The sequence below is a fragment of the Bubalus bubalis genome, chromosome 5 (genome assembly GCF_019923935.1).
Source record: "Bubalus bubalis isolate 160015118507 breed Murrah chromosome 5, NDDB_SH_1, whole genome shotgun sequence".
Lineage (NCBI taxonomy): Eukaryota > Metazoa > Chordata > Mammalia > Artiodactyla > Bovidae > Bubalus > Bubalus bubalis.
The window spans coordinates 13,838,791-13,855,928 of record NC_059161.1 but is presented as its reverse complement, the minus strand read 5'-3'; the positions used below and the strand labels follow the sequence as shown (position 1 = coordinate 13,855,928).

General features: G+C 37.1%; 1 protein-coding gene across 6 annotated transcripts in view; it reads left to right on the top strand.

Moving 5' to 3' along the window:
* The window catches only part of HMCN1 (hemicentin 1), a 546,437-nt gene that overhangs the window by 452,777 nt on the left and 76,522 nt on the right, over positions 1-17,138 (top strand). For all 6 annotated transcript variants that reach the window (XM_044942718.2, XM_044942717.2, XM_044942719.2 and 3 more), the window contains 8 exons: positions 1,505-1,612; positions 2,051-2,188; positions 2,301-2,435; positions 6,305-6,574; positions 9,358-9,548; positions 13,375-13,588; positions 15,477-15,611; positions 15,989-16,179. In XM_044942718.2, the coding sequence (XP_044798653.2) occupies positions 1,505-1,612; positions 2,051-2,188; positions 2,301-2,435; positions 6,305-6,574; positions 9,358-9,548; positions 13,375-13,588; positions 15,477-15,611; positions 15,989-16,179 (1,382 nt within the window). The remainder of the gene's footprint in view (positions 1-1,504; positions 1,613-2,050; positions 2,189-2,300; positions 2,436-6,304; positions 6,575-9,357; positions 9,549-13,374; positions 13,589-15,476; positions 15,612-15,988; positions 16,180-17,138) is intronic.

Below are 17,138 nucleotides of genomic sequence, written 5' to 3'. Positions count from 1 at the left end.
CTGCAGACACTTTACTGTCTGAGCCACCTGGGAAGCTCAGTCCATAGGGTCGCGAAAGAATTGGACACAACTTTGCAACTAAACAACAAGGTTTAAAAATTTTACTCATTGCCTTTGAGTGAACCACACTTCTTCGGCCAAATAGAATGTCCATTCATTTAATAAACATTTAATACCTAAAATGGGCTATGTACTCCACTAAATTTCTGAGGATCTAAAACTAAGACAGGGTTCTTGCTTTCAAGTTTTCTATAATTTAACAAGTAAGATTGGGTGGTAAGTCTTATGATGTGGCTGTTTTTTGAGGGTGGTTGTGAACACCATTTATAAAATTTAAGCTCTGAAAATTTTATGTATTAAAGAAAAAAATAATTCTCCTAAATGAAAGTGCAGGTGATTCACATTCGTGTTTCTGAAAATTCGTCCTGGATTGAGGAAGATGTTAAAGAGTAGCAACTAACATCCTGAACATCCTGGGGCTTTATGAGTATGTGCATCTTATGCTAAGAGAATTTATTTCTTCAAAAGAAGGAAAATATTGAAAGATGAACTTGGCTTTCATAGCAAAGTATGTTGGCTATCTCAGAAATCTGCATAGATGGGTAGCAAGTAAAATCATAAAATATAAATTAACTACTCTTCACCACAAAATACTGTGCTAAGAGAACAGTTTAGAACTTTCTCAGAAAGAAAGAGTTACCATATGACCCAGAAACTCCACTCCTAGGTATCTACCCAGAGAAATAAAAACATGTCCATGCAAAGATTTGTGTGCAAACATTGGAGAATGCCAGGGACGGGGGAGCCTGGTGGGCTGCCGTCTATGGGGTCCCACAGAGTCGGACACAACTGAAGTGACTTAGCAGCAGCAGCAGCATTCATGTAGCAATCTTCTGAATAGCCAAAAATTAGAAGCAGTGTAAATTTCCATTAACTGGTTAATGGATAAACAATGGGGATCACTTTACACAATGGAATTCTATTTAACAATAAAATGGAACACAAATATTGACACATGCTACAACAGATGCAACTCAAAAACTATGCTCACAGTAGAAGTCAGACACAAAAGATTTTGGTATGATCCCATCTAGGTAAAATGTCCAGAAGAGGTCAATATTTAGAGACAGAAAGTAAATTAGTGATCACTGGGGTTGAGAGTGAGGCAGGACTGTAAATGGGGGTAAGATTTCTTTTTGATGTAATGAAAATGTTCTAAAATTAAACTGTGATAATTGCATGAGTCTGTAATATGCCAGGAGTTATTGAACTGTACATTTAAACAGCTGAATTTTATAGTCTTAAAATTTGCCAAATAAAGTTGTTAATGGTGGTTTTTTTTTTTTTTTAAAGTTCTGTGCTAGGTTGGCACAGGGAATACAAGTAGAACTACAAGCCAAGTACCCCCATGCGAGAGGGACAGAAACACAAAAATCAGAGACATGGTTTATCAAATCAGAAAAAGAGGGATGCCCTATGCATGAAATTCTTCTTTCCTTTTTAGGAGCAATTGAAATACTTGACACTCAACTAAGCCATGCTGGAAGATATACTTGTGTTGCCAGGAATTCAGCTGGTTCTGCACATCGACATGTAAGCCTCCATGTCCAAGGTATGAAAGGGTACTTATTCATTAAAATCTTGCTGTTATCTCTTTAAGTCATGTTTTTTCTTCAAAGATGGTCCTGTCTAGGGTCATAAACCACAGTAATATGTTGGGGCTATTAAAGCTGATAGATATTCTTCAGCAGACTAAAGAAAGCATACAGATAACAAAACACACTGAACAACCTCTAAATTATTTTCGTTGAATTTTTACGATCTGTTTCTGATTTTAGTCTTTTCTCTGGAGTTCTTCTAATGGAAACTGGCTATAGTAACAAGACTCAAAAAGCAACGTGATATGGCTGATATGTGCTTTTCCCTGGGCCAATGAAATCACTAATATCTTGGAAGTATGAATTCAGACAGGTTTAACCTCACGGCTACTGTAGACATTTATGCCACTAACTAGAGTCCTTGCAACATTTCTGTTGATTGGTTCTTACAGAGCCTCCAGTCATTCAGCCTCAGCCAAGTGAGCTGGACGTCATTCTAAACAATCCCATTTTATTACCCTGTGAAGCAACAGGGACACCCAGTCCTTTCATCACTTGGCAAAAAGAAGGCATCAGTGTCATCAGTTCAGGTACTGTTTCTCTCAAGACAATCATGGCGACTCAGTTTTATTATTCAGAAGTCAGTATAATTTTTTTAACAAAAGTAAAAATTCTTCTCACCCTGTTCTAACTATGATGTAGGTAGAAGCCATGCAGTTCTTCCCCGTGGTGGCTTGCAGATCTCCAGAGCTGTCAGAGAGGATGCTGGTACTTACATGTGTGTGGCTCAGAATCCAGCTGGTACAGCCTTGGGCAAAATCAAGTTGAATGTCCAAGGTAAGTACATATGCTTATAGCAGTGCCTATCAAAATTCATATTATGTCAAATAATGATGCTGCCATAGTCCTTCATATTCTTAGTTTACATTATTCTATTTGTTTTCTATTCTATTTCTATTCTGTTACTCTTTTGAAGAAAAAAATTTAGTGCTCAGGTGGTTTGGGGGCATTATTTGTATAAGGAAACTGAGACATCTCATATTTTTAATTTCTGTGAACCTCCATTTGGTACTTCTATTGTAGCACATATTTAAGGTGATTTTTAAAACCATTTTCTCCGTAATGCTACTCTGTATATATTACAAAACACTGGATTGTAATATCCACTTAAAAATCATAATTGTTTTTAATTTTACAAAATGACAGAGGTTCTGAAACCAAACAGTCAGTCATATTGCAAGTAAACCAACTTGATGAGAAAAAATATATAATAAGAGTGGGTTTTTTTTTTCATAGTTACCTTACATTTTTTTGATGTAATGTTCATATCTTGCATGCGTTGGTTTTGTGGATAAAAACCTGACCTAGAAATGGGTTCTGAGCTACTCAGTTCACACTGGCTGGTTTGAATTTCCTTGTAGTATGATTTTCCTAGGGTGAATGAATAACTGTAGTTAAGCTCACTTACTTATCTGCAGGTTATAGATCTAATTTCCTTGTATTTTTCAACAATTTTAATAAACATTTATTGGGATGTTAAGTAGAAATACATTGAACAATACAGACATAATATTTTTATGGTGTGAAGAAGGAAAAAACAAAACCAGTCTTCTCTGGGGGCACCATTAGAGCTGAGATCTGAATGATGAGTGAGGATGAGCCATGTAAAGGTAGCAGAGTGCCCACAGAAGAGAAGGCAGCATGTGTAATGGTCCTGAGGCAGGAGAGGGTAAGAAAAGAATCGTGGCTGACAGCAGCGAACATGGGAAGGCTGACGAATGGAAAGGAGGTCAGAAACTAAGGAGGGGCCAGTGCATGCAACACCTGAAAGACCAGAGGAGGGGTAAGATTTTCTTTTCTGTGCAATATTGAAGGCTGTCCATGATTTGACAAAGACTCTTGTTTGGTTTTAAGAAGCTCTCTTTTGCTGGTATGTAGGTAATGATTTAGAGAAAGCTCAAGACTAGATCTGGAAGAACTAGTAAAGTGCTTAGGCCAGGGGTCCCCAACCCCCAGGATCTAAGACCTGGTGTTTGGAGGTGAAACTGATGTAATAATAATAGAAATATAGTGCACAATAAATGTAATGTATTGAATCATCCCAAAACCAGTCCCCCTCCTCAGTCCATGGAAAACTTGTCTTCCATGAAACTAGTTCCTGGTGCCAAAAATGTTGAGGACCACTGTTCTAGGCATCATGCGATATGGTCTGGTTGGGGGTGGGAGTATTTGTGAGAGTCACAGGGGTAAATGAAAAAAAAAGTGGTAGATTCAAGAATTTTTTTGGAGATATAATAGCCAGGATTGCTGATTAATCAGATGGGAGGTTAGGAAAAGAGAAGAGTTCATGACGTTTCCTGGGCTTTGGGCTTGAGAAGGGATAGTGCTATGGGGGGGTTCAAGGAGAAGAACTAGTTTTGGAGGAAGGAAAACATGATTTCTAATCATGTTAGATGTGGGAAACTGTTAGAAATCCTAGCAGACATGTCAAAAAGCATTGATTGTTTATGAATTCAGAACTCAAGGGAGAAGTACAGTCTAAGATATAAATTTGGAAGTAATTAGGGTTTTTCCACCTCATGCGAAGAGTTGACTCATTGAAAAAGACTCTGATGCTGGGAGGGATTGGGGGCAGGAGGAAAAGGGGATGACAGAGGATGAGATGGCTGGGTGGCATCACCGACTCGATGGACGTGAGTTTGAGTGAACTCCAGGAGATGGTGATGGACAGGGAGGCCTGGCGTGCTGCAATTCATGGGGTCGCAAAGAGTCAGACATGACTGAGCGACTGAACTGAATTGAACTGAGGGTTTTTCAGTCCACAAGACTGGATGAGTATTTGGATAGAAAAGAGCCCAGGCCTCTGCATTGTTAAGAATGCTAAAAAGAATAACAAAGGAGAGGGAAAAGATGACAGAGGAAAATTAGATGGAGTCAAGGAGAGGACAGTGTTTCAAGAACGAGTATGTAGGGACTTCCCTGGTGGTCCAGTGGTTAAGATTCCATGCTTCCAATGCAGGAGGCATGGGTTTGATCCCTGATTGGGGAACTAAGATCCCACATGCCATGCAATGCGCACAACAACTACAAAAGATCTCTAACAGATAACAGTATGTAATAGCAAGCAGAAAATCAACCAGATAACTTTGGTTGATATGAATAATTTTAAGTTATTCATATTTTTCACAACTTGTTGATTTACTCATTATAATTATGTGTATGTGTGCGCACGCACGCATGGGTGTGCATACACACTCAGTCATGTCTGACTCTGTGACCCCATGGACTGTAGCCCACCAGGCTCCTCTGTCCATGAAATTTTCTAGGCAAGAAAACTGGACTGGGTTGCCATTTTCTCCTCCAGGGGATCTTCCCAACCCAGGGATCAAACTCACATCTCTCTTGTCTTCTGCACTGCAGGCAGATTCTTTGCCATGGAGCCATTGGGGAAGCCCACTCATTACTATTAGTGGACTGTACAATTTGGTCTCCCCTGGTTGGCCATTTCTTCCCAGCCTCCTCTAGAGACACAGCAGATATTTCCAGGTCTCCAGGACTTGCTAGCCACAGGGCATAACTTGGATCAGTAGAGTTCTCAGAGGCCCCTTGTTTCTTACAGCATGTGGTAACAAGGAATATTTTGAATGCATGGTAGACATTTCAGATGATTTTATTCTTTTGGCCTGCACATGTTTAAAAGAGGTAAATTTACCATAGTTTTTTCTGTACCTTGTCAGTGTATCTGGACTTGGATTGACTGACATTGGGAGGGGGTATCATCCTTACCTTCCTTTCTCTTGTGCTTATGGTTGGTTGTTCCTCACTTGTGTTTGATTGTTCTCTCGTAATTATGTGATGTGTCTTTAAAGCTCAGTAAAAGAGCCTGAGTGGTAATCACTACTGTAAACACCAGGAAGAGAAACTGTTATCATAAGCCTGTCCACAGTTTTCTGAAAAAGTAGGAAGAGTTTTGTCTGTACAAAGTCAATCCTTAACCAATACGATTCAAACCATGCAGGTCCACTTACTCAGTCGTAAATACTACATTACTGCATGAGCCGAAGTTGGTTAAATCTAAAGACATAAAACCACAGATGCAGAGGGGCCAAGGAGTACTGAAGGCCAATTATAAGTTATATTTGGATTTTCTGTAGTGCAGAGAGTCATCATCCCTACCCCCTGTGCTGTTCAAAGATTAATTGTAATTCTTTTCAATATACCACTTCTTTATTCATTAAAATAATACATTGTTAAATATGGTCCCAGTATATGAGATCATAAGCACTGCAGGAAAAGCATGAATAAAGGGGTCTGAGCAGGTGAATAATTTCCAAACCTTGAAGAGATCTATTTTTAAAATTTAAGGAGCTAATGAATGAATCACATAATACATGTATGTTAAAGAAAATACCTCTATCAACACATTCTTAGTTTTCTGGACATACAATCCCTCATGAGTACATGTTTAAATCTCAAGATTGATTGTTATTTATATTTGTTAACTATGTAGAGAATGATTTTCTGCAGTAGATTCAATGAATCTTCTTTTCCAGCAAAAACAAACTGTAGCAACTCTTTGGTGATGATATGGTAAAATCAGGGCTTTGTTTCTTAACAACGTGACTTCATTTTGCTAGAATAAGACCACACTGCATAAATAGTACATTCAGGCTTTTAAAATGATGTTTAAACTTTGTAACTTTTAGTTCCTCCAGTCATTAGCCCTCATCCTAAGGAATACATCACTGTTGTGGATAAGCCCATCATGCTACCCTGTGAGGCAGATGGCCTCCCACCACCTGACATCATGTGGCATAAAGATGGGCATGTAATTATGGAGTCAGTCCGCCAGCACATCCTCAGCTCCGGTGCTCTGCAGATAGCATTTGCTCAGCCTGGTGATGCTGGTCAGTACACGTGCATGGCAGCTAACGTGGCAGGATCAAGCAGCACGAGTACCAAGCTCATCGTCCATGGTAGGTTGTTTAGCATAAGTTATTTCAGTTTACTACTTTACCATGGCAGAGAGAAGAGACCACCAGGGGAAAATATGATGGAAATAAAAACAATGAAAAACAGCAAACTAGAGTGGAGTGTGGTGTGTGCATGTGGTGTGTAGGTATGCTTGTCCTTCAGATACGCTTTTGGTAGGCTCTGTTTATTTGTGCACATACCTGTGTGAGAGTGATTTTATTAATAAAGCCAGGATAATTAATCTGTTGCCAATACCCTCATATCGTGACTATTGGGATCTATAAGTTGACTTGTGAGGAGTTCATTTGTTTTGTTGCTCTTCTGCTTTACTTTGCAAGTTGCAAGTCCTCTTGGCCCAAAACTAACCAGCGTATGACCTATCTTATAACTGTAATGTGAACCTAGTGAGAAATGGAGATCTATTTGATTCATTATTTTAAAGTAGCAAAACATTTACAGGTATATTTTTGTAATAGAAAAAAAATACCTGTTTTCCTTTGTATTCAGATAACTAATAAAATATCTAAAAATCAGCATTGAAATATTTTAGTTATTAATATATATTTTAAGACTAAAGATAGAATAACTGTTAATATCAGCGGTAAGAAACAATAAGTAAATTAAACTGTTTTCAACTACTATTTTCAGAAGTATCTCTCATTTTAATAACGAGTTTCTGTTTTTTCTTTTTTAAAAAATTTGTGAAAGTGGTTTTTTTATCTTTCAGGTGTATTTGAATTTTCTAAATTTTTTTTCTTGCTTTCAGTTAATATAATTGAACTAATTAATACACATTAGTCTTTTGGTTTCAAATAAATAATATTCCTTTTTTCACATGTTTATAGAAAATTTACCAGAAGTAACTGTATACTAAACAACAAAGGGGCTTCCCAGGTAGCTAAGTGGTGAAGAGTCTGTCTGCAATTCAGAGCCACAGGAGACACGGGTTCAATCCCTGGGTCAGGAAGATCCTCTGGAGGAGGAAATGGCAACCCACTCCAGTATTCTTGCCTTGATAATCCCATAGACAGAGGAGCCTGGAGCCAAAGAGTCAGACACAACTGAGCATGCACGCAAACAACAAAGAAATCATTAATAATAACTTAAAAGTATAGGCAACAATTCCCACCCACGATGCAATAAAGCTTGAAATGTGTAATGAATTTTTAATGCCAAAACCCCAACCCCAGGCAAATTAAAAATTATCATTCTGATTAGCAAGTATGTCAAAGAATATGATTTTATTTTCAAATTATTTAGAAAATCATAAAAATAAGGACACCACATTAAAATGTATTGTATGTACCCAAAACGAAAATCAAGTATAGTGGTCACAGCCTTAAAATTTTCATTTTGAAAAAGAATAAGTAAATGCACTAGTGTTGCAACTTTATAACTGTTAGCAAAGTTGAAATACCAACTCCAGGGAAACCAGGATAAAGGAGATAATGAAAATATAGCATAAATTAATGAAAACGAATTGGATATTTATGATATACCATTCAACAAAATAGGTTTTAGGCTTTTTTATGTTATCTATCATTTATGTATGTGTGTGTGCATAGTGGCTTCAGTTGTGTCCGACTCTGTGCAACCCTATGGACTGCAGCTTGCCAGGCTCCTCTGTTCATGGGATTCTCCAGGAAGAATACTGGAGTGGGTTGCCATGCCCTCCTCCAGGGGATCTTCCCAACCCAGGGATTGAACCCAGGACTCCTGCATTGCAGGTGGATTCTTTACCATCTGAGCCACCAGGGAAGCCCAAAAATTCTGGAGTGAGTAGCCTATCCCTTCTCTAGGGGAGCTTCCTGACCCAGAAATTGAACCAGGGTCTCTTGCATTGCAGGCAGATTCTTACCAGCTGAGCTACCAAGGAAGCCTGTTTATGCATATAATTATTCATATAATGTTTGCATATCCATATAATCTTTTTTTTTTGCTGAAACCTATTTTGTTCTGTAACTTTGAAAAATTTGTGAAGAAGTTGGTCCATTTCTCACTGATATATTTGAATAATTCTGAAATTTACTGTTTGGGGAGGAGAGTATGTTTTTCCCTTTTTAGTCAAATATTCTTAACATATTTAAACTTTTCTGTTAGAAGTAAATATCCTAGTTCTGAATCTTCTAAGGTATTTCTTCGTACCCTGAAATATTCAGTTGATCTTTCCGTGTTACCTAAATTCCATTTCAAAAAATTTGAAGCATAAGCAATATTTGCATGGAATTATGAAATCACTATAAAACATTTCCTCTGTGATAGTATAAAAACTAAATGTTTTCACCAGTTTTACTTACATTTGTTGTAACATGTGAAGTACTGCAATAATTTTTCTTTAGCTTTAATATGAGGTATTTTATAGTGTTTTAAACTAGTGAGTTTTATTAGTTTGTCCTCACAGTATCTCTGTGATACAAATCCAGCAATTATACAACTGTCGAAGTGGTTTTGGCTTTAGTTGCTCTTGTTTTATTTCACAGCAATAAGCAAAAGAAACTCAAGGGAAAGTCAGTAAGTCGAATAAAATTTAAATATTTCTCACCAGTTCAGTGTCGTTTTTTCCGAGGCTCATTGTAAATACATCCAACATGTACAAATGCCTTAGAATTCTTGCTGGTGTCAAAAATATTGATTGCTTTCAGAGTAACAAACAAATGACTTGATATATTTTGTTAGTATTTCTACCAAGTTACTCGCAAGGGAATCTATTGTGTGTTCCTTTTCAGTGTGAATAATGATTGAACTCAACATCCTGAATGACTTTCTTTTTAAAAACTCTTTATAGTACCACCTAGAATCCAAAGTACAGAAGTACATTACACGGTCAATGAGAATTCACAAGCCGTTCTTCCATGCGTGGCTGATGGAATCCCCACACCAGCAATTAACTGGAAAAAAGACAATGTTCCTTTGGCTAACTTGTTAGGAAAATACACTGTTGAACCCTATGGAGAGCTTATCCTGGAAAATGTTGTGGTAAGTTTAATAAATATGAAGAGATACATTGAGACAGATTATTAATTCACTGTTTTACTTTTAGTGATTTAGCTTGAAAATGTATTTTTTGTTTTGTTTGTTTCTGTCTGTGCCACACAGCTTGCGGGATCTTAGTTCCCTAACCAGGGGTCAAACTGTTCCATGGCAGCCAAAGAGCCAAGTCCTAACCACTGAAGCACCAGGGAATTCCCATGTATTATTTAATAATGAAAGAAAAGTACCCTGCTAAATGCAGGTCAAAAAATTAATTTTATATATATTTCATTTCACGTCCCCAAGGATAGTATTTAGCACATCATGGGAACTTATAAATGACTTTCTTCTAAAGTTATTTTATTTTTGTGAAAATCTTTGTTTATCAGGAAAATTCTAAGCCTCTATTCTATTCCATGCTTGTAACAATGCATGAGACATTGTTTGAAGAGGTGTAAGAATGTGTGATGTTATTAAGCAAACACAAAAAGCAGGCTTTTTTTCTCTTTTCAGGTTTTTAAATAACTTTCAGTCTTAGGGATCTGTGCAAGTTGGGAATCTTGAATATTCTTAGGTGTTATTTCTCCAGTCTGCAGAACAGTAGCTATGGGAAGCATCTGTTTTTCAATATTAGTCCATTTGAAGAAGAATCTGTATCTATGCATACCACATGACTTTAAAAAATTATCATGTAGTTTCAGTGTATCAACACTTGGTACCAACTATTAAACACGATTAAAATGTGAATCACTTTCAGAGCTTTTGTGCCTATCTTTGGGCTTCCCTGGTGGCACAAACAGTAAAGAATCTGCCTGCAATGCAGGAGACCCAGGTTCTATCCCTGGGTCAGGAAGATCCCATGGAGAAGGGAATGGTTACCCACTCCAGTATTCTTGCCTGGAGAATTCCTTGGACAGAGGAGCCTGGTGGGCTACTGTCCATGGGATCGCAAAGAGTCAGACATGTCCGAGTGACTACAACTTTCATTATTCCTTTTCATTACCCTTTGAAGTACCTAAATTTCATTTTAAAATCTTCATAGAATTAAATTCAAACAGATTAAATTGATAAAATTGATCACATTCACTTCATAGTATAATTTCAGCTGTTAGCTAGACTCCTTGATTACCAGATAAATAGCCCTAGGGATAGGCTAACTTGATCTTATGTGCAAGCAGAAATTGTATTTCTTCAAATCTAAGTTTCCATCAATTGTAAGATGCACCTTTATTTTATGTACCACTAAGAAAGAAAGAAAAAAAATCCAGTCAAGTTTTAAGTTGTATCCCAATTTCAGACCTATTAAAAGTTAAAAATGTGAACTTAAAAGTGAAAAAATAATGTTAAATTTGTTTGTTTAAACTGGTATACAGTCTCTGGTAGGGACTACTGTCAGATTCAAGAATGTTGAATTTGACCTCTTAATCACTCTTACAGACCTTAAGGAATTAAATGAGAAAAGTTTAAACCTTTAGTGGGACAATTGAGATAAATTTTTTATAAGAGCAACAATAAGGTACGTTATAAATATCAGATGAAAGACACAAATGATAAGTCTATCTGTGAATAATATGTATATTCTGGATTTTCCAAAGCTTCACTTCCATAAAATCTTTGGTTTTTAAACTTAAGATGTTAAGATCTGGGAATTTAAGAGCAGCTAAGTGGTGTCAGGGTGAGGAGACCTTTACATGGAATATGATTTATTTCTGTTTGCTCTTAAAAAATCATTATGAAACCTACCAGTGTTAGATTATATCTATAGTGATTATAATTTTTATGCTGCATTGCCAATCAATCACTTGATGCTTCAATGCAAAGAAAATCTATTCTTAAACTTCTTTTTAAAAAATAAGGAAAAGTCTGTGCTGTGGAACTTAATACAGTCAGAAGCATTCAGTCATTAATTTAACAAATATTTATTGAGTACTGAGTACCTTCTCTGTGATCAGCACAGATTTAGACACTGGGAATAAATACACTGAACAAAGCAATGAAAGATCCTTGCCTTCATGGAGTTTATTCCTAAAGGAGGGAGAAAGTCAGTAACAAAAATAAACGATGTATTCATTTCAAAAGAATAATAATAAAATAGTAAAAAATAAAGAATGTATACAATTCAAAAGAAAACAACTGGTATGAAAAATAAAACAAAAACAGGTAAAAGGTATCAGAATTTGGAAGAATACAAGTTACATTATTAAACAGCATGGTCAGAATAAATGTCCTGTGGGAAGCAAACACTTTGAGCAAAATTTGAAGGAACTGAATTAGCTAAGCAGATATCTGGGAGAGGAGCATCCCAGTTTTCTCTGCCTGGGAGAGAGGCAGAAAACTGGGATCCCCTACCCCAGATTTGGGGAGGCAAAGAAATGAAGGTGGGTGCAAAGAACTTAAAAAAAAATGTAAGGTAGGAACATGCCTGATGTATTTGAGAAACAGGAGACCAGTGAAAACAAAGAAGAGAGAGAAAGAAGTCAGAGAAAAATGAAGACCAGATACACGTGATACCTTATTGCTGTTCAGTTGCTCAGTCGTGTCCAACTCTTTGCAATCCCATATAACAATTTGCATTTTACTCTTGAGTAAAATCAGAATCCATTACAGGTTTTGAGCAGGGGAGCAATGTTGTCTGCCTTTTATGTTATGTTTTTGCCATATTAGATTGACTATTGTGATGAGAATATACGGTAGGGAGGCAAGGAGAGAAGCCGAAAGACCAGATGGGAAGATGCTCTGGAGGCAGATGAGAGATTATAGGACTCAAAGCAGAACATTAGCTGAGAAGGGGTGGGTGAGAAGTGGTTGGATTTTGTGTATATTTTGAAGCTAGAATTTCCTAGCTAGACTGAAAATAGTGTGAAAAAGAATAAACAAACACTTCAGTGTCTGAGGGCAAAGTCATGAACAGCTGGAAGAACAAAATAGCCAACAACTGAGATAGAGTGAAGGCTGCAGATAGACCAGAAAGGGGAAGAAGGGAGTTTGGTTTTGGACCTGCGCTTGAGATGTCTTTTAGGCAACCAAGCAGAGCATTGGAATGAAAAGTTCAGTACAATTGGAGTTTGGAAGAAACACCTGGACTGGACATACTGGTACTCATCTCAGCATGTAGATGGTATTTAAAGCCATTAAAACCGAGCTGAGTTGTGGACAGAGAAGAAAAGAGGAACAGAGACTAAGCCCTTTCATACACCTACGTTGACACATTAATGTGGAGGGGAAGCCAGCAAAAGGAGATGGAAGAAAAGCAGTCAGTGAGGCAGAAAGGAAACTTGGGGAATGGGGTGTCCTGGAAGCCAACTGAAGACATGGTTTTCAAAAGAAGGAAGCCAGAATTGTGTCAAATGCTGCTAAAACTTCTAGTAAAATGATTGCCAAGAGCTGGCTATTGGATTTAGCAAATGAAATCTTGGAATTGCAGCTAATTGCCCTGACTCTTGCCATTTCCTTTGATCATTTTCATGGTCCTTGGTGCCACATTACCCAGGGAACCAGCTATGCCGTCAAGTTTCTAACAGCCTTTGGGAGTACATTTGCTCTTTAGTTGTATTGCAGTACAGCAGTTGATGTTTAGTAAAACTGTATAATCTGAAGTTTTCTAAGATCTTATTACTGTAAAATGCTATAGTTCTGTAAGGTATGGACTTTGAATTTCTTAAACATTGTAAATTATGCTTTGTAAAAACTAGCCAGATGGTTCAGACTAAAAGATGGAAATTTAAATCATCTTTAGAGTGCTCCTTTGGGGACCAAGCTATGCAGTTTTATGAGTTATATGTAATATGTAAGATCGTGTAATTTTATGCACAATGACTTTTCTTTCTTTGAGCTGGAGGATTCTGGCACCTATACCTGCACTGCTAACAATGCCGCAGGTGAAGACACACACACCGTCAGCCTGACTGTTCACGTTCTTCCCACTTTTACTGAACTCCCTGGAGATGTGTCATTAAATAAGGGAGAACAGCTCCGTTTAAACTGTAAAGCAACTGGTATTCCATTGCCCAAGTTAACATGGACCTTCAATAACAATATTATCCCAGGTTGGTAATTTAATTCTTAAGAAATGAATAAGTACACTGATAGAGAACTTGAAACCCATCTCCACTTTCTTTAACTGTGGGAACTGATTGAAAAATTGCATGAATTGATTGCTTCTGTAAAATGTGTACTTTTGCCTGGATTTTAGCCTATGCCCAGTATATGTGTTCTTTTCATTCTTTAGAAAGGACCGTTGATCACAGGACCATATATTGAAGGATATAGGTAGGTTTTTTAACCTAAAACTAATTCCCCTCTCCCTGAGAAGTCATATACACAGATGCCTAAACGTATCCCCCTGGACTTCTTTGCTGTTCTCAGTCGTGTCTGAATCTTTGTGACCCCACCGACTGCAGCCCGCCAGGCTTCTCTGTCCGTAGGATTTCCCAGGCAAGAATACTGAAGTGCCTTGCCATTTCCCCCTCCAGGGATATTCCCGAGCATTGGCAGGAGAATTCTTTACCACTGAGCTACCTGGGACCTTCTTCCTTATTGATTAAGATGACTGTGAGAGCCCTGAAGATTCACCTAATTTTACAGAGAACTCGCTTTTTCATTGTATGAATTAACCTCTCTAATCCACTATCAGAGTGTAGATCAATTAAGTACACAAGTTCCAATCTGTGTGCACTACATGTTCAGGTAAAGCCACGCATCACGGGGAAGATGTGTTTCTGTTACACTTTTATCACCAGCACGAAGATACTGTTTGTAGAAAGAAGTTGTTGCTTCCTAAAATTGAGTTCTGAAGTACTACACAATTAGCATTTAAGAAATGCCTTGCTAGAAAGTTAGAAATAAGCTTGAGTTTTCTGTTATAAAGCTTATGTAACTAGAATTCATCAGCGGTGTCACTTTAACAATAATAGTATAATATACTTCACTAAAGAAAAATAAACTCTAAAAAACCTAATCAGTACTGTTTTCTGAAGATATAATACTAACTTAGATAGTTACGTTTTTAAAGCTTAATTTTCCACTTACTATTCAGCAGTATTAAAACTTTAAAAGATAATTTGAACCAGCTATATAGCACAGGGAGCTCAACCCCCTGCTCTGTGATGACCTAGATGGGTGGGATTGGGGGCTGGGGGGTGGGGGTGGTCCAAGAGGGAGGAGATATATGTTCGCATATACCTGATTCACTTTGTTGTACAACAAAAACTTAACACAACATTGTAAAGCAATTATATTAAAAAAAAAAGATAATTTGAATGGGAGAGAACCTGCAAAGTAAACGTACTTAATGTAATTAGATATTGATTGGTCTAATCGGAATCTTATTTAGTATCAATTGTTTTAGGATTTGCATATTTATCTTATACTCTATTCCAAGTATTGAAACTACCTTTGGTAATTTATATCATTACCACTTATGGGCAAGTTCAAATTATTACAAATTTAATTTTGTCATTATTACCTAACTAGCGTAGGTGTTCATGACTTTCCTTCTGAGCTGCCAGGTCAGTTGAATTATAACTGAAAAGGTTTCCATGTTCTTGATGTAAATTGTTTGGGAGGAAAAGTGGTGGTGAAAGAAATGAAATGGAAAACGTCATATTTCTGAAAGAAAGATTTTTGAAACCTAGAGAAAGTGTGAGCCAGCTTTCGGCAACTCTTTGAGATGAAAGGTGTACATCGAAAATAATTTTAGAAGATGTTTGTTTTCATTCTCTTTTTCACTCTTCAAACAAGTGTCTAGAGACATAGCAAATAGCTCAGAGGAAGAAATCTCTGGAAAGGGCTCTGTCCTCTAGTGTCATAATGAGATCTCTTTGGTTGAATTGCTGACCAACTCATAACTCTAACCTGCAAAATATTGAGCTGTCGTGATTCTTTTCTGAGGTTACTGAGAGGCATTTGTGTTGTTTTCTACCTTGTTTCCTTCAGCCCACTTTGACAGCATCAATGGACACAGTGAACTTGTTATTGAAAGGATATCAAAAGAGGATTCAGGCACTTACGTGTGCACTGCCGAAAACAGTGTCGGTTTTGTGAAGGCAGTCGGATTTGTTTATGTGAAAGGTGGGTGAAAGTGTTCTATTTTCAATATTTATGATGAATGGTTTGTATTTTGCATCCCTATTGTATAGTAATATGATGTAACCAGTTTATTAGTTTAATCTTATTTCACAGATGTGCAAACTCATGAGATATAAGAAAAAGTATGAACGTTCATCTGAAAAGTAGGTAAGCAGTATGTGAAGAGATCATTTGGCACAGATGGAATCATCCACTTAGATTATTGAAATGGACAAAATTCTCTCTTTGATTAGCATGAGCAGCTGATTCTGGAAGATTCATGGGGCTCAAAAGTGGCTTTTCCCCTCTTCACTAAATTATCTTTTAAATAGTTTAGAATCACAAAGGCTAATATACACTCATTTTTTGTTATTTCCCAGAACCTCCAGTCTTCAAAGGTGATTACCCTTCTAACTGGATTGAACCACTTGGTGGTAATGCAATCCTGAATTGTGAGGTGAAAGGAGATCCCGCCCCAACCATCCAGTGGAGCAGAAGGGGGATCGATATTGAAATTAGCCACAGAATCCGGCAACTTGGCAATGGCTCCTTGGCCATTTATGGCACTGTAGTAAGTCACACTGAATTGTCAGTACACACTTTAAATGTCAAAATCAATACCTCTCTATAGGTGCCATGGGAAGTTTCTCTGCATTCCTATTTTAATCATAAAATCTGAATCAATGGGTTCTTTTAAAAAAACTGAAAAGATAGTTCAAATTGATGATTTTTAGCCCTCCAAAGGAGTCCGAGCAATAAAAAAATTTGCTGCTTTGTTCTCCATCATTGACCAATTATTCAGCATCAGTAGATAACTTCCTCAAATCTATTTTTGAATGAGGAATTTGAAGAACTACAAGCACCATTTTAAATACAAGGTAGATGTCATCACTAAGTCAACAATTTTATCAGGCTTTCCAAAAGCTTCAGTAATTCAGGCAATATTAGTACTTTAAGTTATTCTAATTTGAGGGTCAAGGGAATGAGATATTTTATCTAAAAAATTCTTGACTAAAGATGAGTTATTTGTTAACCCACTGCTGAATTCATTGAAATCATAATTAGACTATACTGTCCAGTGGACTACTTTCAGTCTTTTATTCAGCTTGGTTTTATTTCAGCATTAGATGCTGTTGACTGTTCCTTCAATTTTGAGATGATTTCTACCTCTGGCTACACTAATCAGTCTCTGCTTATTTACTGCTGCTTTCCCCGCTTTACCTCTACACAAACATAACTACTTTTGAAGTCCTTGGTACTTCTAATATTAATACTGATTTTCCACCACACAATTTCAGATTCCTAACCCTATACCTTCAACCCTGAAACTCTTTCAATTTCCATCTACAGTTTCCTACGAGAAATTTCTATCTGGATCATGCATTGATACTTTGACTAAATTATCTAAACCAACATCCATCTCTCTTCTCCTACCCTCTTCCACTTCCTGCAATTCAGTTCCCCCTAATTGATTCTTTTTATTAACAAGACCAGAATTCCTTGGTTCATAAGACCTTAGCAAAATCTCTA